Here is a 23,920-nt window from a genome sequence, read left to right on the forward strand (position 1 = left end):
CGTGAGCATTCCGAGTGCGGATTAAGAGTCTATCGTGTAATTTAATTGGTGCGTTTTTTTTATTAAAAGCAAATATATTGATCCAGAGTGCCATCTCCTTTCAGAAAGGACAGCTTTTAATTTCATTTGCAGGTTTTTCTTGTGCATGCAAACCTCCATATCTCTTGCTAAGCGAGAGAACTGCTGAGGGAATTTTGCTCCACTTTGCGACCTTTTTTGCCGCCGTTGTTTAAGTGGACTCACTGCAGTTGTTCATAACCCGGTTGTTAAGTGAATCTGGCTTCCCGTGTTGAACTTTGCTGGTCAGTAGTTCGCTAAGGGGAATCACGTGACCTCGGGTCACTGCAACTGTCATAAGTACATGCCAGTTGCCAAGCCTCTGAATTTTGATCCCGTGACCCGTGGGGATGCTGCAACGGTCGCAAGTGTGAATAAACAGTCATAAGTTACTTTCTTCAGTGCCGTTGTAACATCAGACGGTCATTAAACAAATTGTCGTAAGTTGAGGACCGCCTGTATTGAAATGCTCCAAAATCTGCTTTACTTCCTACGAAGCAACCTAGAACTAAGGAGAAACTTCCTGACAGTGAGAACAATTAACCGGTGGAACAACCTGCCTCCAGAGGTGGTGAATGCTCCAACACTGGAAGTTTTTAAGAAGAGACTGGATAGCCATTTGTCTGAAATGGTGTAGGGTTTCCTGCCTGAGCAGGGGGTTGGACTAGATGACCTCCAAGGTCCCCTCCAAGTCTGTTGTTGTTGCTGTTGTTGTTGTTGTTGTTGTTGTTGTTATTATTATTATTATTATTATTATTATTATTATTATTATTATTATTATTATTATTATTATTATTATTATTATTATTATTATTATTATTATTATTATTATTATATAAAAGCTCCCACAAATTCCTAAAATGAAATATATAGAGTGGAGCTTCCAGCAGGCAACCTCATTATCTCAGTGGTTTTCTATGGCTCGTTTATATCATTTTTATAAGTAAAACCACAGAATATATTTTCACTCTCTGGCCAGTGAAAACTGCCAGAAGGAGAGAGAAATCGCCTGAAATCCTTCACACGATGATTCTTTTTCAGTCCCGGTCGGGGTTGTCAGCAAGGAAAATCTTCCAGTCCTGAACACCAGAATAATTTGCCCAGGTAATGAGAATTTCATAATTCATTTGTGTGTGTGTGTGTGTGTGTGTGTGTGTGTGTGTGTGTGTGTGTGTGTGTGTGTGTTGGGGGGGCGAGAAACGAATTGGAATTGAGGCCAGATTCCGCTGCCCTTAACAATTCATGCCTCAGATGGAGCCAGAGTAAAAAAGAGCAGTTCTCCCATAACATCCATCATGAGGAGATCGTTCTTCCTTGAATCCTTCTGGAAGGAGAAAGTTCTGGAAGTCACTGGAAGTTTTTTAAGAAGAGACTGGACAGCCATTTGTCTGAAATGGTATAGGGACCTCCAAGGTCCCTTCCACCTTCTGCTCTGCTCTGCTCTGCTCTGTTCAGTTCTGTTCAGTTCTGTTCTGTTCTGTTCTGTTCTGTTCTGTTCTACTCTACTCTACTCTACTCTACTCTACTCTACTCTACTCTACTCTACTCTATTCTATTCTATTCTATTCTATTCTATTCTATTCTGTTCTGTTCTGTTCTGTTCTGTTCCGTTCTGTTCCGTTCCGTTCCGTTCCGTTCCGTTCCGTTCCGTTCCGTTCTATTCTATTCTATTCTATTCTATATTCTACTCTACTCTATCCAGTGTTGAATGCTCCAACACTGGCAGTTTTTAAGAAGAGACTGGACAGCCATTTGTCTGAAATGGTATAGGATTTCCTGCCTGAGCAGGGGGTTGGACTAGAAGACCTCCAAGGTCCCTTCCAGCTCTATTATTATTATTATTATTATTATTGTTGTTGTTGTTGTTGTCCATGGATGTCTATGGAGATTCTCCACCATCCAGGTCATGGCTGTCCTAGAGGTGCATTTTCAACGATATTTTCTCACGTTTGTTGAACATTTGACTGAAAGGCAAGATTTTACCCGTGAAGTGATTCCTAAGCGACTTAAATATCTAATTAAAACACTCATTTTTCTCTCTCTCCTTTTTCCCCCCAATCAGGTTTAAGAGCTGGCCTGGCTGCCTCTATCGCAGGGAGCTCCATTATCAGCAAAATGTTGCTAGCCAATATCGATCCGTACGGCGCTACCCCTTTTATTGATCCTGACCCAGAATCGCTGTAAGGAAAAAGTTGAATTCTTGCCCCTTTCTCGTTTGTTCTGTGATTGATATTATAGCTAGGGATTTCCCCAACATTAGTGTTTCTTTCATTCTTCTTCTTTTTCTCTTTTTTTTTACCGTAGTAATATTCAGTACTCTCAAGTAATACGTGAACATATGTTTTATGTTCACGGGTTACATGAGAACATACAAATGGCAGAGGTCTAAGGCATTTTCTTTCTAAATCAAGGCGGTAGAATTCCTTGTCCTCTGCTGGGTCCTTCCATCTCAGAGCAAAAAGGCAGAACTGATTAGGGCAGGGCAAAAACGATATATATTAATTGTTTTCTTGCAAACCAGGAGTCCTCGACCTTGGCAACTTTAAGACTTGTGGACTTCAACTCCCAGGATTCCCCAGCCAGCATGAGGAATTCTAGGAGTTGAAGTCCACAAGTCTTAGAGTTACCAACTTTGGAGACCCCGGGGATAGGGAATAGCCCGCAGATAACCACTGTGTCGATTTTGGGACTGTGATAAGTAGACGTGCTTAGAACTCATTCATTACCTCTATGGGATTAGGAGTAACCACCCAATCTACAAGCAGTCTCGACTTACAACTGATCACTTAGCCCCATAGCGAACAGTGGGTTTGCTTCATGATTGTGGTGTTTGCATGGCAGCTGCCACAAAAAAGGTCATTAAAAATAGCATTTTCTCCTGGGTTCTCCTGAGTTGAGTTTGCCGGGGTTTTCTTGGGTTCTCCTGAGTTCTCCAGGGTTCTCCTGATTTCTCTTGTCTTCTCCTGGGTTCTCCTGGGTTCTTCTAAGTTCCCATGGGTTCTCCTGGGTTCTCCTGGTTTCTCCTGAGTTCTCCTGAGTTCTCCAGGGTTCTCCTGATTTCTCTTGTCTTCTCCTGGGTTCTCCTAAGTTCCCTTGGGTTCTCCTGGTTTCTCCTGTGTTCTCCGGGTTTCTCCTGAGTTCTCCTGGGTTCTCTTGAGTTCTCCTGGGTTCTCCAGGGTTCTCTTGATTTCTCTTGGGTTCTCCTGGGTTCTCCTGGGTTCTTCTAAGTTCCCTTGGGTTCTACTGGTTTCTCCTGGTTTCTCCTGAGTTCTCTTGAGTTCTCCAGGGTTCTCCTGATTTCTCTTGTGTTTTCCTGGGTTCTTCTACGTTCCCTTGGGTTCTACTGGGTTCTCCTGGTTTCTCCTGTGTTCTCTGGGGTTCTCCTGAGTTCTCCGGGGTTCTCTTGAGTTCTCCTGGGTTCTCCAGGGTTCTCTTGATTTCTCTTGGGTTCTCCTTGGTTCTCCTGGGTTCATCCGGGTTCTAGATGTACGAAAATGCGAATGGGTGCCCCATGAAGGCCTCTGTGCAATCCAAACCACTTTCTTCCCCTTTGAATCTGGATTGGTAGGCACTCCTAAGATCCTTCCACAGTCTGCCCACTATGATAGCCCCTCTCGGATAGGATAAGAGCGGCGGCTTTGGGATGCTCTAAGAGGGAAGCTAGAAGTGTGCTGTTGTTTCTATACCTGTGCATGCATCCTCTGTGCGCTATTACCAACCGTAATTGTGCATTTGTGTACAGGGAAGGCTATTCAGAGAAGTGCGTCATGAACAATTATTTTGGCATCGGATTAGATGCGAAGATTTCGTTAGAATTTAACAATAAACGGGAAGTTCATCCTGAGAAATGCAGGTGAGCTACTGTGAAGATTTGAACTAGTCCTTGCCTATACATTGGTACAAACTGCAGGTATTACTTGACATTCCTTTAGTGACTCTTCAAAGTTCCAACAGCCACTGGGGGAAAAACTGACTTCTGACTGTATTCACACTTATGACTGTGGCAGCATCCCCGTGGTCACGTGATCAAAATTCGGATGCTTGGCAATTGGTTCACATTGATGACGGCCGCGCTGTCCCAGCGCCGCCACTGGAGAGAGGGAAGATTCACTGAGGATCTATTTCTGAAAGGGACAGAAATAAATAAGGGGATTAATAAGCGTGATAATCTTTTGTGGCCTTCTGACCAGCAATGGGGAGGCCAGATTCACTTAACAGCCGGGTGACTCACTTAACAACTGCAGTGATTCACGTCACAACGGTGGCAAGGAAGATCATAAAATGGGGGCAAAGCTCACTTAACCACAGAAGTTGTAGGCTCAATTGCAGTCGTAAGTCGAGGACTAACATCCGAGCAGGGATTTTGATGTCTCACTGAATGTGGTCTGATGGGTGAACCCCGTGGCGTTGTGTGATCACTCTGATTTTCCTTTTAGAAGTAGGACGAAGAACATGATGTGGTACGGAGTGCTTGGTACTAAAGAATTGTTACAACGGACTTACAAAAACCTGGAGCAGAAAGTTCAACTCGAGGTAAGGCTGAAACTTTCCCACACCCTGTTGTCTGGTTTCCCTCAAGGTGAGATGAATCTGCTGGGTGGATTTTAGCTGTAAAGGTTGACTTTATCTAGTGGCAGTTGCCCTCTGGGATGACGAATTAAAGTAGACAAAAGTCTGACTGGGTATTAAAATTAAACCACATTTCTTTATTTCTGCCATTTTGTGCGGCTCCTCTCACTCACCCTCTCACTCACACAACTAGAAAACCAACACTTTCCTCCCAGCAGCACCCCCATCTGTCCATTGTGATAAATAGCCAGCTATTTATGGTGCAGCCCATTCAGATGGGGCCCTCTCAAGTAGTCTGGCTGACCTTCTCTGCTCCTGCCTTCTCTCTGCCCTACGTGTTCTCAGATCAGGTGCATGAGGCAGTTCTTCCTCCTCTTTGCTGGCTGTCGGCCACTGCAAACTTTCCCCAGCCAAATCCCTTCTGGATGACTGTTCAGAGCCATCAATTAACCCAATTCTTGACATGCCAGGAATTGGCGCATTCTCCCCCGAGCTGACATTGAAGGAGGAATCTGGGGATTTGCCCGAGGGAGACATCACACATTTATCTACCATCTTGATCCACATGATGTAATCATAATCATAATCATAATAGTAAAGTTGGAAGGGACCTTGGAGGTCGTCTAGTCCAACCCCCTGCTCAGGCAGGAAACCCTATACCATTTCAGACAAATGGCTGTCCAGTCTCTTCTTAAAAACCTCCAGTGTTGGAGCATTCACAGCTTCTGGAGGCAGGTTGTTCCACTGGTTAATTGTCCTCACTGTCAAGAAGTTTCTCCTTAGTTCTAGGTTGCTTCTCTCCTTAATGAGTTTCCATCCATTGCTTCTTATCCTGCCTTTGGGCGCTTTGGAGAATCGCTTGACTGCCTCTTCTTCGGGGCAGCCCCTGAGATATTGGAACGCTGCTATCAAGTCACCCCTGGTCCTTCTCTTCATTAAACTAGACATACCCAATTCCAGCAACCATTCCTTATATGTTTTAGCCTCCAGTCCCCCTCATCATCTTTGTTGATCTTCTCTGCCCTCTTTCCAGAGTCTCAACATCTTTTTTACATCGTGGTGACCAAAACTGGATGCAGTATTCTAAGTGTGGTCTTACCAAGGCCTTGTAAAGTGGTATTAACTCTTCACGTGATCTTGATTCTATCCCTCTGTTAATGCAGGCTAGCACTGTGTTGGCTTTTTTGGCAGCTGCAGCACACAGCTGGCTCATATTTAAGGGATTGTCTACTAGGACTCCAAGATCCCTCTCACAGTTGCTACTATTGAGCAAGGTACCCCCTATACTGTACCTGTACATGTGATGGAATGTGGACTTGGGGAAGCAGTGGAGGCAGCACAGAGCTTTCCCAAATTTCCAGGGGCTATCCCAAAGTAAGAGACTGCACAGTCCTGAGCTGGATGGGGAAGGAGGGGAAAAGGTTCAAGGTAACCACAGCCTTGAACGTTGGGACTAATGGCTACACCACACCAGAGACACTGTTCTGCAGAAAAGACTCTCTTGCTTTAGGACCAAGATATCCACGGTATGTCTTCAGAAGCCCGGAAGGAATTGATTTTATCTCACAGTGCCTGAACCGATCTAAAATCTTGGTCAAGAAGCCCTGTTCCATTTTTATGGACCCTCACCCAACCATCTCTTCCATATTCTATCATATCTGCAGTCTAGAGACCATTTTCAAAGATGGTCTAAGGTCAAGCATATCACAGTACTGTCACTCAACGTCAGCCCTTCTCTATCTAAAGCTGCCTTATTTTGCTTATATCAGGTTTATTTGTCATAAGGATATAATTCAGAACCAAATTTGGAACCAGATGTTGGTTGAAGGTCTTGTTGTAGTCTCTGGCTTGCCTCCATAGAAAGCTAGAAGTTATTCTCTTATACCGAAGAAGCATTCTGGCCATTGTATAATGAAAGATGGTAGACTGAAGTCTATGTATGAAACATGCATAGAACATCCTGGCTAAGCAAGGAAGCTAGATAAGTTAGCAATAGCAGCAACACTTAGATGTATATATTCCATTTCATAGTGCTTTTCAGCCCCCTCTAAGTGGTTTGCAGAGTCAGCCTCTTGCCCTCAACAATCTGGGTCCACATTTTACTGACCTGGGAAGGATGGAAGGCTGAGTCAACTTTGAGCTGGTCAGGATCGAACTGCTGGCAGTGAGCAGAGTCTGCCTGCAATCCCGCATTCTCACCACTGCGTCACCACAGCTCCTATAAGTTGCCTTTCAACTCTAACCGATGTCTGTGATTCATGGAAACCCCAGTCTATTTTTGTGGTTATTTATACGGCATTTTATACCTTACAGTGCGATGGACAATATATCCCTCTTCCAAGCCTTCAAGGCATAGCTGTTTTGAACATCCCGAGCTATGCCGGTGGAACAAATTTCTGGGGTGGAACCAAGGAGGATGATGTAAGTAATTATGGCCTTGCTCTTTGGGTTATTTGCTTCCCAAGTCTTGTAAGCCATCTGTCGATTTTCTAAATGAAGTTTGCAGAAAAATGGAAAATGCTGTATGTTGAGAGGTTTTTGTTTTCTTTTGTTTTAAATACTCAACATCTTATCTTCCAAGACATGTCAAAGTCAATGTGGTGCCAGCCCCACTGTCACTTGGCATCAAGGAACACCAATGGTATTTCCAAAACTGCTCAAAATGATTGATGAAGGAAGTAAATGGTTAGCTAATTGTGTCTGCTGCTTAGAGGCTGTGGTGCTAATTCGCAGGTTGGTTCTTCATGGGAAGACATTCAACCATCTGAACCTTTAAGTGAGCTTATCAAGGTGGTCTCTCGGATGGTGCTGGGGAACTTCAGAATGGTGGTCTTGGAGGACCATCCATCCATTCTGAGGCTGCCTTAAGATACCATGGACTTTGTAGTAAGTTATGGAGTCATCAGAAGTTCCCTAGTTTGGGTAATGAAACGTCTTCAAGAAAACAGTCAAGCTCAGAGAGCACCAATGACCCCACAGTTGTCCTCCTCCTCCTCCTCCTCCTCCTCCTCCTCCTCCTCCTCCTCCTCCTCTTCTCTGCACACCACCTTCCCTTCTAGCACTGATGATGTTACCTAGTTTGGGTAATGAAACATCCACAAGAAAGCAAGCAAGCTGAGAGAGCACCAAGGAGCACTCATGCCAGCCCTGAGCTACAAATATTCTCCTTTATTGGTCATAAAACACTTTTTTCAGTGTCGTCATAACTTTGAATGGTCACTAAATGAAGTATTGAAAGTCAAGGAGTACCTGTATATTTTTTTTACTTGAGTTTTGCTTCAAGCTGCAAACGAGACCTTTGGCTGTGGAGCTGTTTTCATTCTCCTGCTGAAAATAAGTTTGATAAAGGGCATGTGTAGCTTTGGCATTTCGAAGAGCCGAAATGTTCTCATATATGGATGAAAGATTCCAGTCCCAGCCTCGCGAACAGTAACTCTTTCAAATACTTCGGTAGTGACCTTTAATATTACAGTTCTGTTCCAAGCATCCACCTTCTATGATATTTAAGAAATGTTGCTTTACATTCCGGAGCGAAAGACCTAATCCCTGAATGACATCAGGGCCCGAATGCAAATACCAAAATCGAATCGAATCGAATCGAATCGAATCGAATCGAATCGAATCGAATAGAATAGAATAGAATAGTATAGAATAGAATAGAATAGAATAGAATAGAATAGGAGCTGGAAGGGACCTTGGAGGTCTTCTAGTCCAGCCCCCTGCTTGAGCAGGAGAACCTACACCATTTCTGGTGACCAAAATTGGCTGCAGTATTTGAGAAGTGGTCTGACTAGGGTTTTATCAAGTGGTACTAGTACTTTGCGTGATCTTGATTCCATGCCTCTGCTTATACAGCCCAGGATTGTATTAGCTTTTTTGGCTGCTGCCGCACGCGGCTGGCTCACCTTTAAGTCATCGTCCACTGAGACTCCAAGGTCCCTCTCACAGTCGCCGTTTTTGAGCTGGGTCTCTTGCCTAATCTGTATTTGTGCCTGTGGTTTTTCCTGCCTAAATGTAAACCTTTACTTTTGTCCGCATTGAAACTCATTTTGTTGGCAGAAGGCGTAAAACCTTTCTCTTTCCCCACCAGATCTTCGGGGCGCCATCGTTCGATGACAAAATCTTGGAGGTGGTGGCAGTCTTCGGCAGCATGCAGATGGCCGTCTCCCGGGTGATCAAGCTCCAACATCACAGAATAGCCCAGGTTTGTGTCATGCCCAGAAAGAAGGGAACGGGAGGGTCCCCTATATCAAAGATCCCCAATCTTCCTGGGCCACAGCCCCACTCTCAGTCTGTGAGCAATTTAGAACCGGGCCACGGAGGTGGTGGCCGAGCACGTGCTCACATTCCTCAACTTGCACGAGCAACGGGCGAGCGCATGCGTGCACGCTCCGTTTGCACGTGTGGCGTGCGGCTGTGCCCGCCACTCATGCAAATGGAGCTGCGTGTGCTTACCGGCTGCCGATGCAATACCATGCCCTCTCCCCCACCCCTCGCCGATCTACAAAGCCGAAAAAGTTGGGGAATCCTGCCCTATATAGATGAAAACTCTCAAATCGTCCAACTGTCTAAAGTCTACAAGTTAAATCATGGCAATTGGACGAATATTTGTGCTAGTATGAGACCTGCTCATCCAAGCAGTTTCATCAGTCTGAGAAAGTGAGGCAGAGAGCTGTTAGACTGTACCAACCCTTGTCACACGAATTTCAGGGGTTTCTTCCCCAAAATGCATGAAAACATGTTGACGGAAACTCTCAATCACCCAGGCCAAAGTGTCTCAAGTCTAAAAGTTAAATCATGGCAACTGGACTAATTTTTTTGCTATCCTCTGTTGAAGCCAGCTACTGAATCAATCCACCAGAGCAGAGCTGGAAGGGACCTTGGAGGTCTTCTAGTCCAACCCCCTTGGCTCAAGCAGGAGATCTTATACCATTTCAGGCAAATGGCTGTCCAGTCTCTTCTTAAAAACCTCCAGTGATGGAGCATTCACAGCTTCTGGAGGCAGGTAGTTCCACCGGTTAATTGTTCTGACTGTCAGGAAGTTTCTCCTTAATTCCAGGTTGCTTCTCTCCTTGATGAGTTTCCATCCGTTGTTTCTTGTCTTGCCTTCAGGGGCTTCGGAAAATAAGTTGACCCCTTCCTCTTTGGGGCAGCCCCTCAAATACTGGCAGACTGCTATCATGTCACCCATAGTCCTTCTTTTCTCTAGACTGGCCATGCACAAATCCTGCAACCGTTCTTCATAAGTTTTAGTCTCCAGGCCTTTAATCGTCTTAGTTGCTCTGCTTTACGCTTTTCCCAAAGTCTCAACAATTTTTTTGTAATGCGGTGACCAAAACTGGATGCAGCGTTCCAGGTGTGGCCTTACTATGGCTTGATAAAGCGGTACTAAGACTTCACCTGACTTTGATTCTGTGCCTCTGTTTATTATACCATCAAGGATCGCATTAGCCTTTTTTGGCTGCTGCTGCCGCCGCACGCAGCTGGCTCACCTTTAAGTCATCGTCCTCTTGGACTCCAAGGTCCCTCTCACAGTCGCCGTGTTTGATCCGGGTCTCTCGCCCAATCTGTACCTGTCCCTTTGATTTTTCCCGCCCAGCTGTAAAACCTTGCTTTTCTTCACGTGAAACTTCAATTGAATTGACTTTCTCTTTTCGCTTTCAGTGGGCTGCAAACCTCCGCCCTGCCAAATCTAGCATCCTTTTGCCCCGGACATGGATCTGGAGAGGAGCCACCGTTCTTTCTGGAAGTTGCTTGAACATATTCCAGCCTGCTGAAATCTGTTTATTCTTTTTCAGTGCCGGGCAGTGAAGATCACCATACTTGGGGAGGAAGGAGTGCCCGTGCAAGTGGATGGCGAAGCTTGGATCCAACCCCCGGGCATCATTAAAATTGTGCACAAAAACCGAGCACAGATGCTAACGCGCGACAGAGTACGTGACGGGGACAGGGAGGGGGAGTGAGGAAGAGAGGGAAAGAAAGAGAGGGGGAGAGGGAGAGAGAAAGGGAGAAAGAGGGAGAGGGAGAGAGAGAAAATGAGAGGGAGAGAGAGAGAGGGAGAGAGAAGGAGGAAGAGAGAGAGAGAAAGACAGAGAGGAAGAGAGAGGGAGAGGGAGAGAGACAAGAAGGGAGAGAGAGGGAGAGAGAAAAAGAGAGAGGGAGGGAGAGAGAGAGACAAGGAGGGAGAGAGAGAGAGAGGAAGAAAGAGAGGGAGGGAGAGAAAAAGAGGGAGAGAGAGAAAGAGGGACAGGGAGAGAGAAGGAGGGAGAGAGGAAGAGAGAAGGAGAGAGAGAAGGAGGGAGAGAGAGAGAAGGAGAGAGAGAAGGAGGGAGAGAGAGAGGAAGAGAGAGAGAGGGAGGGAGAGAGAGGAAGAGAGAAAGAGAGAGAGGAAGAGAGAGAGGGAGGGAGGGAGAGGGACAGACAGAGAGAGAGAACTCCATATAAAGTCTTTCGTCCTCTTCATTGCAAGGTGCACCACTAAACTAGAACCAAGAATGCCTGGCTGGGCTGTGGCTTCAGGGATGCCTAAATTATTATTTTTCTCCCCCCCCCCCAATTCTGGATAGGCCTTTGAAAGTACGTTAAAATCCTGGGAAGATAAACAGAAGTGCGATTCTTGCAAACCAGGGTTACGCTCCCCGTCGTACCCGCAGCAGGCGGTGGAGCTGGCTTCGGAAGAAGAGACGGTGCAGATCCAGGCTTGTTCTCAGACGGCGGAAGAGCTGATCAGCAGGTAGCCCGGAGACGAAAGGCAGTCAGTCTCCAGGCCTTGAGGAAGCATCTCAGTCGCTCTTCTTTGCGCTTTTTCCGAAGTCTCAACTTCCTTTGATGTAATCCGGTTTTGGTCCCCGCATGAGAAAAAAGTGCAGAGAGGAGCAGCTGAGACGATTCAAGGCCTGGAGACTAAAACGCATGAAGGGCGGTGCCAAGGCTTGGGTATGGCCAGTCTAGGGGTGACAGGATAGCAGCGTTCCAGCATTTGAGGGGCTGCCACCAAGAAGAAGAGGGGCTCAAACTGTTCTCCAAAGCACCAGAGGGAAGGAGGAGAAACGACGACGGTTGGGAACTGATCAAAGAGAGAAGCAACCTGGAACTCCGCAGAATCCTCCTGTCAGGACAATCAAGCAGGGGAAGGGGCTTGCCTTCAGAAATTGTAGGGGCTTCGTTACTGGAGACTTTTAAGAAGAGATTGGACAGCCATTTGCCTGAAATGGTATGGGGTCTCCTGCTTAAGCAGAGGGCTGGACTAGAAGACCTCCAAGGTCCCTTCCAGCTCTGATTCTGATTCTGATTCTGATTCAGTTCAATATTTCAGGATTACCTCCTGCCTTGTCTACGGGGATTCTCCATCCTCCAGGTCATAGTTGTCCCAAAAGGCAGATGGACTTTCTTGCTTTTCTTTTCTTTTCTTTTCTTTTCTTTTCTTTTCTTTTCTTTTCTTTTCTTTTCTTTTCTTTTCTTTTCTTTTTTTCTTTTCTTTTCTTTTCTTTTTTTCTTTTCTTTTCTTTTCTTTTCTTTTCTTTTCTTTTCTTTTCTTTTCTTTTCTTTTCTTTTCTTTTCTTTTTTCTTTTCTTTTCTTTTCTTTTCTTTTCTTTTCTTTTCTTTTCCTTTCTTTCTGTTTCTTTCCTTTTCTTTTCTTTCTTTTTTCCTTTCCTTTCCTTTCCTTTCCTTTCCTTTCCTTTCCTTTCCTTTCCTTTCCTTTCCTTTCCTTCTCTTTTCCTCTCTTCTTCTCTTCTCTTCTCTTCTCTTCTCTTCTCTTCTCTTCTCCTTTCCTTTCCTTTCCTTTCCTTTCCTTTCCTTTCCTTTCCTTTCCTTTCCTTTCCTTTCCTTTCCTTTCCTTTCCTTTCCTTTCCTTTCCTTTCCTCTCCTCTCCTCTCCTCTCCTCTCCTCTCCTCTCCTCTTCTCGAAAATACAGGTGGCCCTCAACTTACAACAGCTTGTTTAGTGACCATTCAGAGTTACAACAGCACTGGTAAAAGTGACTGGTGACCATTTTTTCACACCCTTGGCAACTGACTCCTATTTATGACGGTCGCAGTGTCCCGGGGGTACGGGATCCCCCTTTGTGACCTTCTGACAAGCAAAGCCAATCGGGCAAGCCCAGATTCACTTCACAACCATTTTGCTAAATAACTGCAGTGATTCACAACAACTGTGCCAAGAAAGGTCGCAAAATGGGGCAAAACTCCCCCTCTTAACCAAGGTCTCGCTTAACAACAGAAACCTGGAGCTCAATTGTGGTTGCTGCCTCTATTTAATGACTGCTATTTTTATGTGGCTGTCGATGTTTTGAACACTGGATGCTTTTTACTGTTTTTATTCTGTTTTAAAGCAACCCAGTTTTGTCCATCTGAGATGGGCAGCCTGTAAATTTAATAAAGAAAGAACCCAGCCATTTTCTGGCCTTTGTAAATTCTCTTTCTCTGTTTAACCCTCCCTTCCTCGATTTGCTGTTTTCCACAGAATCTGTGAAGCTGCCAAAGCTCATAGCCTCTTGGAACAAGAGCTAGCCCATGCGGTGAATGCCTGCTCTCATGCTTTAGCCAAAGCCGGTCCAAAATTCCCTGAGGTAAGGAAAAAAGAAAGATCTGTGTCAAGGTATTGATTTGGCAGCTAACCAGGTTATGTAGTGTGGGATGTAAGATGTAAAGTAATGATGAGAATGACTCAGCAGGGTCTGTGTCTCTTTAAGAGCCTTTGTGTAAAGCAGGGTCTTCCAACTTGGCCCTTGTATGACTTGTGGACTTCAACTCCCAGAATTCCTCAGCCAGCGTGTCTAAGGTCCCTTCCAAGTCTGTTATTCTGTTTTTATTTTGTTTTTATTTCTTTAAAATATTTTTTTAAAAAAATTCAGTTGCTAAGCAAGACAGTTGTTAAGTGAGTTTTGCCCCATTTTATGATCTTGCTGGTCACAGTTAAGCAAAACACTGCAGTTGTTATCACTGCAGGGTTGTTAAGCACATCTGGCTTCCCCATTTGACTCTGCTTGTTAGAACGTCGCAAAATGGGATCACGTGACCCTGGGCCTCTGCAACCGTCATAAGTACATGCCAGTTGCCAAGCCTCTGAAATCTGATCACGTGACCCTGGGGACGCCGCCAGGGTCGTAGGTGTGAAAAATGGCTCCGAGTCCCCGTTTGTAACTTTGAACGGTCCCTAAAGGAACAGTTGTCAGTTGAGGATGGCCTGTAATTAAATTCACAGCTTTGTGTTGTTGGGATCTTCACGCCTTTATTTTCTCTCTGCAGAGCCTTAGCAGAAATACCGCCTTGGAAATCGCTGCCACCGTGAAGGCATTACATGATGAAACGGAATCCTTGCTGGTTGGAAAAGTCTCCTTGGTAAGATGAAACTCTCTAAAAATGTCTTCATCTATCACATGGTGTTGCCTACACCCTTTCCAGACACCATCCCTGATGTTCTCGCTGTCGGTTGTCCTGGCTCTCCGATTCTGACGTGGTGGATTCTATCCATGCTGTATCTGTAAGGCTGAGAGGCTCCAGAATCATCTCACGCAAAAGGCAGAAGGTCCGACTTCTTGAGCACTAGGTCTTCTAGAACAAGGGTCCCCAACCCCCCTGGTCCGTGGACTGGTACCGGGCTGCGGCATGCCAGCAACCGGTCCGCACAAACAAGCAAAGCCCCATCCATGGGATGGAGGCAGCACACAAAACCACGCACCCTCCGGTCTGCGGAAAAACCTCTCTCCACGGAGCATCAGTTCCTGGCGCCCAAAAGGTTGGGGACCTCTGTTCTAGAAAGAACGGGCTTTCGGGAAATAAAGCAGAGTAAGTCAGAAGAGGGGGGGGGGAAATAAAGGAGCTGAGGATTTTAATCATCCCTCCAGGAATTGTAACTAGACTGAGATCGGAGTTGGGGGAATGACTTTATGTCCTTAAACAGAGACATTTCCAGGAAAGAGGGGGGGGGGGAGAGAGAGAGAGAGAGAGAGAGAGAGAGAGAGAGAGAGAGAGAGAGAGAGAGAGAGAGAGAGAGAGAGAGAGAGAGAGAGAGAGAATAGCGAGGCATAGAGGTAGATAGACAGACAGACAGACAGACAGATAGAGGAATGATAGATGATGGATAAATAGAAGATAGAGAGGGAGAGAGAGATGGCTGATAGATAATAAATAATAGATTGTTGATAGATATAGATAGATGTATAGATATGGATAACAGATATATAGATATATAGACATAAATATAAGAATAGGTATAGATATGGATAATGATATGGATATGGATATAGATAAATAGACAGACAGACATAGATAGATAGATAGATAGATAGATAGATAGATAGATAGATAGATAGATAGATAGATAGATAGGCAGGCAGGCAGGCAGGCAGGCAGGCAGGCAGGCAGGCAGGCAGGCAGGCAGGCAGGCAGAGATAGACAGACATAGAGATACTGTAGATATATGATATAGACAGACAGATAGCTAGATAGCTAGATGTTGATTGATAGATAGATGATGATATATATATGTTGTTGTTGTTAGCTGCGAAGTTGTGTCCGACTCATTGCGACCCTATGGACAACGTTCCTCCCGGCCTTCCTGTCCTCTACCATCTTCTGGAGTCCATTTAAGCTCACGCCTCCTGCTTCAGTGACTCCATCCAGCCACCTCATTCTCTGTCGTCCCCTTCTTCTATTGCCCTCAATCTTTCCCAGCATTAGGCTCTTCTCCAGTGAGTCCTTCTTTCTCATTAGGTGGCCAAAGTATTTGAGTTTTAGGTTCAGGATCTGGCCTTCTAAAGAGCAGTCAGGGTTGATCTCCTCTAGGACTAACCAGTTTGATCGCCTTGCAGTCCAAGGGACTCACAGGAGTCTTCTCCAGCACCGGAGTTCAAAGGCCTCAATTCTTTGGCGCTCAGCTTTTTTTATGGTCCAACTTTCACTGCCATACATTGCAACTGGGAAGACCATGGCCTTGACTATACGCACTTTTGTTGACAGGGTGATGTCTCTGCTTTTTAGTGTGCTGTCTAGATTTGCCATGGCTTTCCTCCCCAGGAGCAAGCGTCTTTTAATTTCTTGGCTACAGTCCCCATCTGCAGTGATCTTGGAGCCCAGGAAAATAAAATCTGTCACTACCTCCATTTCTTCCCCATCTATTTGCCAGGAATTGAGAGGGCCGGATGCCATGGTCTTGGTTTTCTTAATGTTTAGCTTCAACCCAAGTTTTGCACTCTCCTTCTTCACTCGCAACAAGAGGCTCTTTAGTTCCTCTTCACTTTCTGCCATTAGAGTGGTATCATCTGCATATCTTAGGTTGTTGATATTTCTTCCGGCAATCTTAATTCCAACTTTTGATTCATCTAGCCCTGCCTTTCTCATGATGTGCTCTGCATATAAGTTAAATAGGCAGGGCGACAGTATACAGCCTTGCCGGACTCCTTTCCCAATTGTGAACCAATCAGTGGTTCCGTGTCCAGTTCTCACTGTTGCTTCTTGGCCCACATATAGGTTTCTCAAGAGACAAATAAGATGGTCTGGTACGCCCATCTCTTTAAGAACTTGCCACAGTTTGTTATGACCCACACAGTCAAAGGCTTTAGCATAGTCAATGAAGCAGAAGTAGATGTTTTTCTGGAACTCTCTATCTATCTATCTATCTATCTATCTATCTATCTATCTATCTATCTATCTATCTATCTATCTATCTATCTATCTAGAGACAGAGAGAGAGAGAGAGACAGAGACAGAGAGAGACAGAGATTCTTGTTAGACAATTCAGCCTAATAAAATTATGTTTGGTTGTTTTTGGTAGCAATTGGAATCTCCTTGTGAGGAGTTGCTGGTGTCAGCGGTGCACAATTTGGAGACGGAACTGAGAAAGTTGGCTGAAATTCCTTGGCTCTGCTATGTTCTACAGATGAATGATGACGAGGTGGGTGGAATTCACGCACGCCAGGGCTGAACCCTTGCTGTTCTTTCTGTTTGATTGGACCTACCTTGAAAGTCTGAGACATGTGCAGGAAAATTACTGTTAGGGATTGTGGATGCTTTGAAGATGAATTGGAGGACGAATTTGAACCTTCTGTGAACAAGCATCCCTTCAGGGAGTTGCATCTGATTGAGATTGAAAAATCTATTCTATTCTATTCTGTTCTGTTTTGTTCTATTCTATTCTATTCCATTCCATATTTTCTATTCTATTCTATTCTATTCTATTCTATTCTATTCTATTCTATTCTATTCTATTCTATTCTATTCTATTCTATTCTATTCTATTCTATTCTATTCTATTCTATTCTATTCTATTCTATTCTATTCTATTCTATTCTATTCTATTCTATTCATCCACCAATTTATTTGTTAAAAGAATAAACATTTGGTAACTTAATTTTTGTTTCATCTTATAAAGATTATCCATTGTATTTTATCTCATAACAATCCTTTTCAATGAAGCACATCTTGCACTGAGTGTATAGGATCTTTTTTTAAAAAAAATATTACAGTTTAATCTCCTCCATATTGCTTTTAACAAATAAATTGGTGGATGAATAGAACAGAACAGAACAGAATAGAATGCAGAATAGAATAGAATGCAGAATAGAATAGAATGCAGAATAGAATAGAATGCAGAATAGAATATATATATAACAAAAAGAAAAAATAATAATCTTCTTATCTTTTTAGGATCCTCCTTTGGAATACTGTAAAAGAAACAGTCGCAGTACCGTGTTTCGTATAGTGCCAAAGTTTAAAAAGGAAAAGGTTCAAAAACAGAAGACCAACACCCAGCCTGGTATGCTTTTAAAAAATACTGTTGCTTAGAAAATATAGAATTGTGAATGGATTGTGTAGAACCCAATATGCAGTGAGCTTGCCTTGGGCTTCCTTGTTATTCCATCTTCATGATGACTTGAAGTTTCTTTATCTCACGAGAAAGTTGTCCCTTACATCTACTTGCAGGTCAAGGGTGTGTAACTGTCATGGCTTAAGGAGGCCACAAGGTTTTGTGTGACACACTGTGGGCTACATTTTAAAAGGGAGCAAATTAAGGATCCATTTGGGGATGGGGTCTTGAGGGGTAAGTTAACACTTTGGGCATCTTGCAATGTTTAAAGCCTATTTCACCATTTTGAAGCCCACCATCTTCTCCAAAGTTCAGAAAAGGCTTTCATATTTGGAGCCTAAACCACACAAGGGGATTTCAGAACCCATAAATTGGACTTCTGAGGTTCCTGCCCCATATGTTTTACAGCATCTCCATCAACGGAGAAAGTTGAAATCCCTTGAAAGTTCTCAGGTCTTCTTCAAGCTTTAGCAAGCCATTGAGTTTCCTTTAAAGACATTATGTGCTGTTTTGCTGGTCTCCTCTAGAAGATGCAACCCCTTGAAAGTTCTCAGGTCTTCTTCAAGCTTTAGCAAGCCATTGAGTTTCTGTTAAAGACAAGATAGGCTATTTTGCTGATCTTCTCTAGAAGATACAACCCCTTGAAAGTTCTCAGATGTTCATCAAGCTTTAGCAAGCCATTGAGTTTCTGTTAAAGACATGATGTGCTATTTTACTGGTCTTGTCTAGCAGATGCAGTCAAGTGCTCAATGTATTTTAAAAGTGGACCATTTAGCCACCACAAGAGACCAAACCTGACCGATGTCCTTTGTGAATACAGTCTTCTTCTCCTCCAGAACATGCTGGTAATTTCTGCACTGTTCAAAGTTTCCTATGCAGAAAAAAAATCAGCGTAGAAACTGTTATCTCAACAAAAAAATAATACTTTTTTAGATGCTGAAGCGCCATAGAACATTACTTTTCATTAGGAAAACGGATGATCCTCGTTTTACTTCCTCACTGTGGCAGGTTGCATTATATGGTACAGCAGCCCTGTTTTTAAAACAATTGTCAATTTCAAAATGCTAGAATACAAAGCCACATGAAGAATTTTTAATTAATTGGAGGGGATATATTTGAAATGATTAACTAACTGCCTTTGGAACTGGATGGAGGTATCCTGGGTCACAGGTCGCTTCTGATAAAGCCACTTTTGATAAAATGCACACCCAATTTCTTATCCATGCCTCCTCCAGTACTGAAGTCCTTTCTCTGGGCCCCATGATGTGTACAGACCTTCAAAGGAGGCCTGTTTATTTGATCAGGTGAAAGAAGTAATGCACGAATTAAACATGGCAGCTGTTTAGGTCTCCACAAAGGCTATTCCCCCACCCCACCCCCGTTTGCATTTCAATCAATATATTCGGGGGTCCTTGGTGCTCTCTGAGTTTGCTTGTTTTCTTGCAGGCGTTTCATTAGCCAAACTAGGGAACGTCATCAGTGCTAGAAAGGAATGGAGTTTGCAAAGAGGAGGAGGAGGAGGAGGAGGAGGAGGAGGAGGAGGAGGAGAACTGTAGGCTCCTTGGTCCTCCCTGAGATTGCTTGTTTTCTTGCAGACACTTCATTAGCCAAACTAGGGAACATCATCAGTGCGAGGAGGAGGAGGAGGAGGAGGAGGAGGAGGAGGAGGAGGAGGAGGAGGAGAACTGTAGGCTCCTTTGGTCCTCTCTGAGATTGCTTGTTTTCTTGCAGACATTTCATTAGCCAAACTAGGTCACATCATCAGTGTTAGCACCAAGGGCCCCTCATTTCAACTATGAATTATTCTCCTCTATTGGAAACAATATATTGCCATTTGCATATCCTAGGCATCTGTGCAGGCAGCCCCGACCTTAATTAAAGAAGCTAACGAGTTGGGCCTGGGAAGCTTGAGGGCAGAGCTGGATGTTGGAGCCGAGAGCATGGCTAGAAGTCAAGACAGCCCTCCGACTCCCGGGGTCTTCCCTCCCTTTAAACCTGCATGCCCGAAGCTGCTTCCCATCACCCCCCCCCCGACTTCTGCTGTCACTGCCTTGTTCTCTTCTCTTCTGTCCTTCACCCTCCGCGGCCTAACCTTCGCTCGCCGCGCGGCCCAGCCTGTAGAGAAATTAAGGGGGTTTTGCTCTTAACTTTGGTAGTTCAGAAATGGGGCACGGATGAAGTAGCGGCTTGGCTGGACCTGCTGAGTTTGGGAGAATACAAAGACATCTTCATCAGTCACGACATCCGAGGCTCTGAGCTTTTGCACCTGGAGAGGCGAGACCTGAAGGTATTTGCGTTTCTGCTACTTTTCTGCCTTAGCAGCCTTTCGAAGAATGAATGACAAGCTTTTCCCCCTTTCCCTTCCCCCCTCCCAGCTGTGTGCCTGGAGCTTGGCTTTTTAACATGCATCCCTGCGTGCGTAACACACCCGACCCCCCCCCTCCAAAACTGCTGTCAGTTAGGCTGAATTCTCTCGGCCTGGGAAGACTGAGAAGGACAGGTGTGTTCCTTCTGGAAGAGGCCTGGGCAGATCCTCCGTCATCCAGGTCACGGTGGCCCCAAAGGTTTTTTTTTTGTTTTTCCCCCAAAGGCAACTGGACGTTTGGGGGGTTTTTTCTTTGAAAATGTTTCTCTCTTCTCATCCAAGGAGCTTGTTCGGTTCAGTACTCCAATAGAAGTGGAGGAGAATAGTATAGAAAATATAGAATGGAGTGGAGTAGAGAATAGAATAGTATAGAATTAGAATAGAATAGAATAGAATAGAATAGAATAGAATAGAATAGAATAGAATAGAATAGAATAGAATAGAATAGAATAGAATAGAATAGAATAGAACAGAATAGAATAGAATAGAATTAGAATAGAATTAGAATAGAATAGAATAGAATAGAATGATAGAATTAGAATAAATCTGAATAGAGAATAGAAAATAAAGAATAGGGTAGAATAGAATAGAATAGAATAGAATAGAATAGAATAGAATAGAATAGAATAGAATAGAATAGAATAGAATAGAATAGAATAGAATAGAATAGAATAGAATAGAATGATAGAATTAGAATAAATCTGAATAGAGAATAGAAAATAAAGAATAGGATAGAATAGAATAGAATAGAATAGAATAGAATAGAATAGAATAGAATAGAATAGAATAGAATAGAATAGTGCTTTACAGCCCCCTCTAAGCGGTTTGCAGAGTCAGCCTCTTGCCCTCAATAATCTGGGTCCACATTTTACCGAACTGGGAAGGCTGGAAGGCTGAGTCAACCTTGAGAATAGAATAGAATACAAAATAGAATGGAATAGAAAATAGAATGGGATGGGATAGGATAGAATAGAATAGAATAGAATAGAATAGAATAGAATAGAATAGAATAGAATAGAATAGAATAGAATAGAATAGAATAGAATAGAAAATTAGAATAGAATAGAATAGAATAGAATAGAATAGAATAGAATAGAATAGAATAGAATAGAATAATAGAATAGAATAGAATAGAATAGAATAGAATAGAATAGAATAGAATAGAATAGAATAGAATAGAATAGAATAACTTTATTGGCCTCGTGTGATTAGACACACAAGGAATTTGTCTCCGGTGCATAAGCTGTCAGTGTACATGCAAAATAAGAAAATTAATAATCATAAAAACATAATCATAATCAGTAGAAAAGCCTTCCATCATACTATTATTTTGTTCAGTTTGGATTTCATTGTGGGTTTCATTCATATATATATATATATATGGAGAGAGAGAGAGAGAGAGAGAGAGAGAGAGAGAGAGAGAGAGAGAGAGAGAGAGAGAGAGAGAGAGAGAGAGAGAGAGAGAGAGAGAGAGAGAGAGAGAGAGAGAGAGAGAGAGAGAGAGAGAGAGAGGGAGAGGGAGAGAGAGAGAGAACATCCAGTTTGCATGTTAACAAGCATTTTGGTTAGTTCAGGGCCTAAATGAGAGCAGAGAGGGAATACAAAAAAAAATATCAATATAGCAATTAGAGCTATGGATTTGATTCCAGAAACATGGAAAAGCAAAAACAAAAAGCATCTGTTTGTAGCTCTTTAAAGCGACCGCACCTTTTCCTGGATGACAGAGACCAGCAGTGTGATTTTGGGTTAGGACTCGGCTGCTTTAAAGAGCTGCAGATGGGTGCTTAACGTTTGTACTTTTGCACTTTTCCAAATGATTGACTAGGCATGGCACAACGCTAAGAGCAGTGCATGTACACGCGAGCAGAAGGAACTCGGATAAATCATCTTTTTACTTGCATCGGGTTTTGTATCGTAGTAAATAGCTTTAGTGTGTTTATACACGTACAGCTCGGTACACTGCTCGATATTACAGAAATAAGTTTGTGTGCAGGTGATGCTTGGCTTACAGTCACAAAATTGAGCCCCGCATTTCTGTTGTTAAGTGAGACCTTGGTTCAGGGAGCTTTGCCCCATTCTACAACCTTTCTTGCCCTAGTCATTAAGTGAATCGCTGCAGTTGTTCAGTTAGTAACCCGGTTGTTAAGTGAATCCGGCTTCTCCCATTGACTTTGCTTGTCAGGAGGTCGCAAAAGGGGATCACGAGACCCCCGGGGACACTGCAATCATCATCATAAGTATGAGTCAGTCACCAAGCATTTGAATTTTGCTCACGTGACCGCGGGGAAGCTGTGATGGTCGATAGTGTGAAGAAAGGCCGGAAGCACCGTTGCAACTTTGAACGGTCACTAAACAGTTTTGTAAGTGGAGGACTCTCCTACTTGTATTTCTTTGTAAGGTTTAGGAGAATAGAAGGTGCGGGATAACCAATCATGTATAATAATAATAATAATAATAATAATGATAATAATAATAATAATAATAATAATAATAATAATAATAATAATAATAATAATAATAATAATAATAATAATAATAATATAAAGTTGGAAGGGACCTTGGAGGTCATCTAGTCCAACCCCCTGCTCAGGCAGGAAACCCTACACTATTTCAGACAAATGGCTGTCCAGTCTCTTGTTAAAGACTTCCAGTGTTGGAGCATTCACAGCTTCTGGTGGCAAGTAGTTCCACTGATTAATTGTTCTCACTGTCAGGAAATTTCTCCTTTGTTCTAAGTTGCTTCCCTCTTTGGTCAGTTTCCCTCCGTTGCTTCTTGTCCGGCCTTCCGGTGATTTTCAGGGAAGATCATATTGACACCCCCCCTCTCCCCCCCAAATTTCATTTAACAGCCAGGCAAGGCGAGACTCCAAACTCTTGCTTCGTTGCTCTGCTGTCCGACGGTCCTAAACTGGAACAGGAGAGTGGAAGCATCAACTGAAATGAGCGTAGGAGGGCAGCAGCACATAACTAGGAAACTGCAGCTAAGTTGGAAATTCTAGACTTTGAATGAAGGGCTAGTTGGAGACTGCAATGCCAGCTGAGCTTCAGGAAGGCCGCAAGTAAAAGTCTTGAAACTTAACACACCAGTTACTCCAAGGAGCTACAAGCACTGGCCTTGGATTGGATTCAGCACGCTCCCAAATCCCTCAGGGATTAAAAAAAAACTAAGACTCCATAGTTAGAGGAGTGATTAGAGCAGGGGTTTTCAAAGTTGGCCCTTTGATGACTTGTAGACTTCAACACCCAGAATTCTTCAGCTGAGGATTTCTGGAAGTTGAAGTCCACAAGTCATCAAAGGGCCAACTTTGAAGACCCCTGTCTTAAATCTAACAAACAAAATGGAGGCTGGCTGAGGAATTCTGGGAGTTGAAGTCCACAAGTCATCAAAGGGCCAAGTTTGAAGACCTCTGGCTTAGGGTATTGTTTCTGGATGGCTGGGGAATTCTGGGAGTTGATGTCCACAAGTCATCAAAAGGCCATGTTTGAAGACCCCTGGATTAGAGCATTTCTCCTGTTCCTCAATATACTGGGAGTCCTCAGCTTACAACCGCTTGGTGATGGTTCACAGTTACAACGGCACTGAAAAAAAAAGACTGAAGACCGTTTTTTCACACTTATGACTGTTGCAGCATGCCCGCGGTCCTCTGATTCACATTCGGATATTTGATGACCGACTCACATTTATGATGGTCACGGCACCCCCAGGGGTCACGTGATCCCCTTTTGCGACCTTCTGACAAGCAAAGTCCACGGGGGAAGCCAGATTCACATTACAACCAGGTTACTAATTTATCAACTGCCGGGATTCACGTAACAAGGGTGGCAAGAAAAGTTGCACAATGGGGCAAAATTCCCTCAACGAATTTCTCACTTAGCGACATAAATTTTGGGGTGGTACATTGAGAACTTCCTGAACACAGGGAATCCCTGACTTACAACTGTTTTCTTAGCAACCGTTCAAGTTACAATGGACGCACACACACACACACACACACACACACACACACACACACACACACACACGAAAAGGTTCTTATGACCCAATTCTGATCCCTACCATCCCTCCAGTTATTTGTTTACTGTCCAGGTACTTGGAAATTGGGCTACATTTATGATGGTTTG

At 43.7% G+C, this 23,920-nt stretch overlaps 1 protein-coding gene across 1 annotated transcript in view; it reads left to right on the plus strand.

Annotated features, from left to right (window-relative positions):
• DGKH (diacylglycerol kinase eta) overlaps window positions 1-23,920 on the plus strand; it is a 111,918-nt gene that overhangs the window by 77,226 nt on the left and 10,772 nt on the right. The window contains exons 17-29 of the mRNA XM_081327994.1: window positions 1,099-1,161; window positions 2,120-2,237; window positions 3,800-3,910; window positions 4,494-4,590; window positions 6,940-7,047; window positions 8,717-8,830; window positions 10,425-10,559; window positions 11,193-11,359; window positions 13,090-13,195; window positions 13,875-13,967; window positions 16,402-16,521; window positions 17,274-17,382; window positions 19,590-19,720. Coding sequence (XP_081184120.1) covers window positions 1,099-1,161; window positions 2,120-2,237; window positions 3,800-3,910; window positions 4,494-4,590; window positions 6,940-7,047; window positions 8,717-8,830; window positions 10,425-10,559; window positions 11,193-11,359; window positions 13,090-13,195; window positions 13,875-13,967; window positions 16,402-16,521; window positions 17,274-17,382; window positions 19,590-19,720 — 1,472 coding nt within the window. The remainder of the gene's footprint in view (window positions 1-1,098; window positions 1,162-2,119; window positions 2,238-3,799; window positions 3,911-4,493; window positions 4,591-6,939; window positions 7,048-8,716; window positions 8,831-10,424; window positions 10,560-11,192; window positions 11,360-13,089; window positions 13,196-13,874; window positions 13,968-16,401; window positions 16,522-17,273; window positions 17,383-19,589; window positions 19,721-23,920) is intronic.

Source organism: Vipera berus (genome assembly GCF_964194415.1).
Source record: "Vipera berus genome assembly, chromosome: 4".
Taxonomy (NCBI): domain Eukaryota; kingdom Metazoa; phylum Chordata; class Lepidosauria; order Squamata; family Viperidae; genus Vipera; species Vipera berus.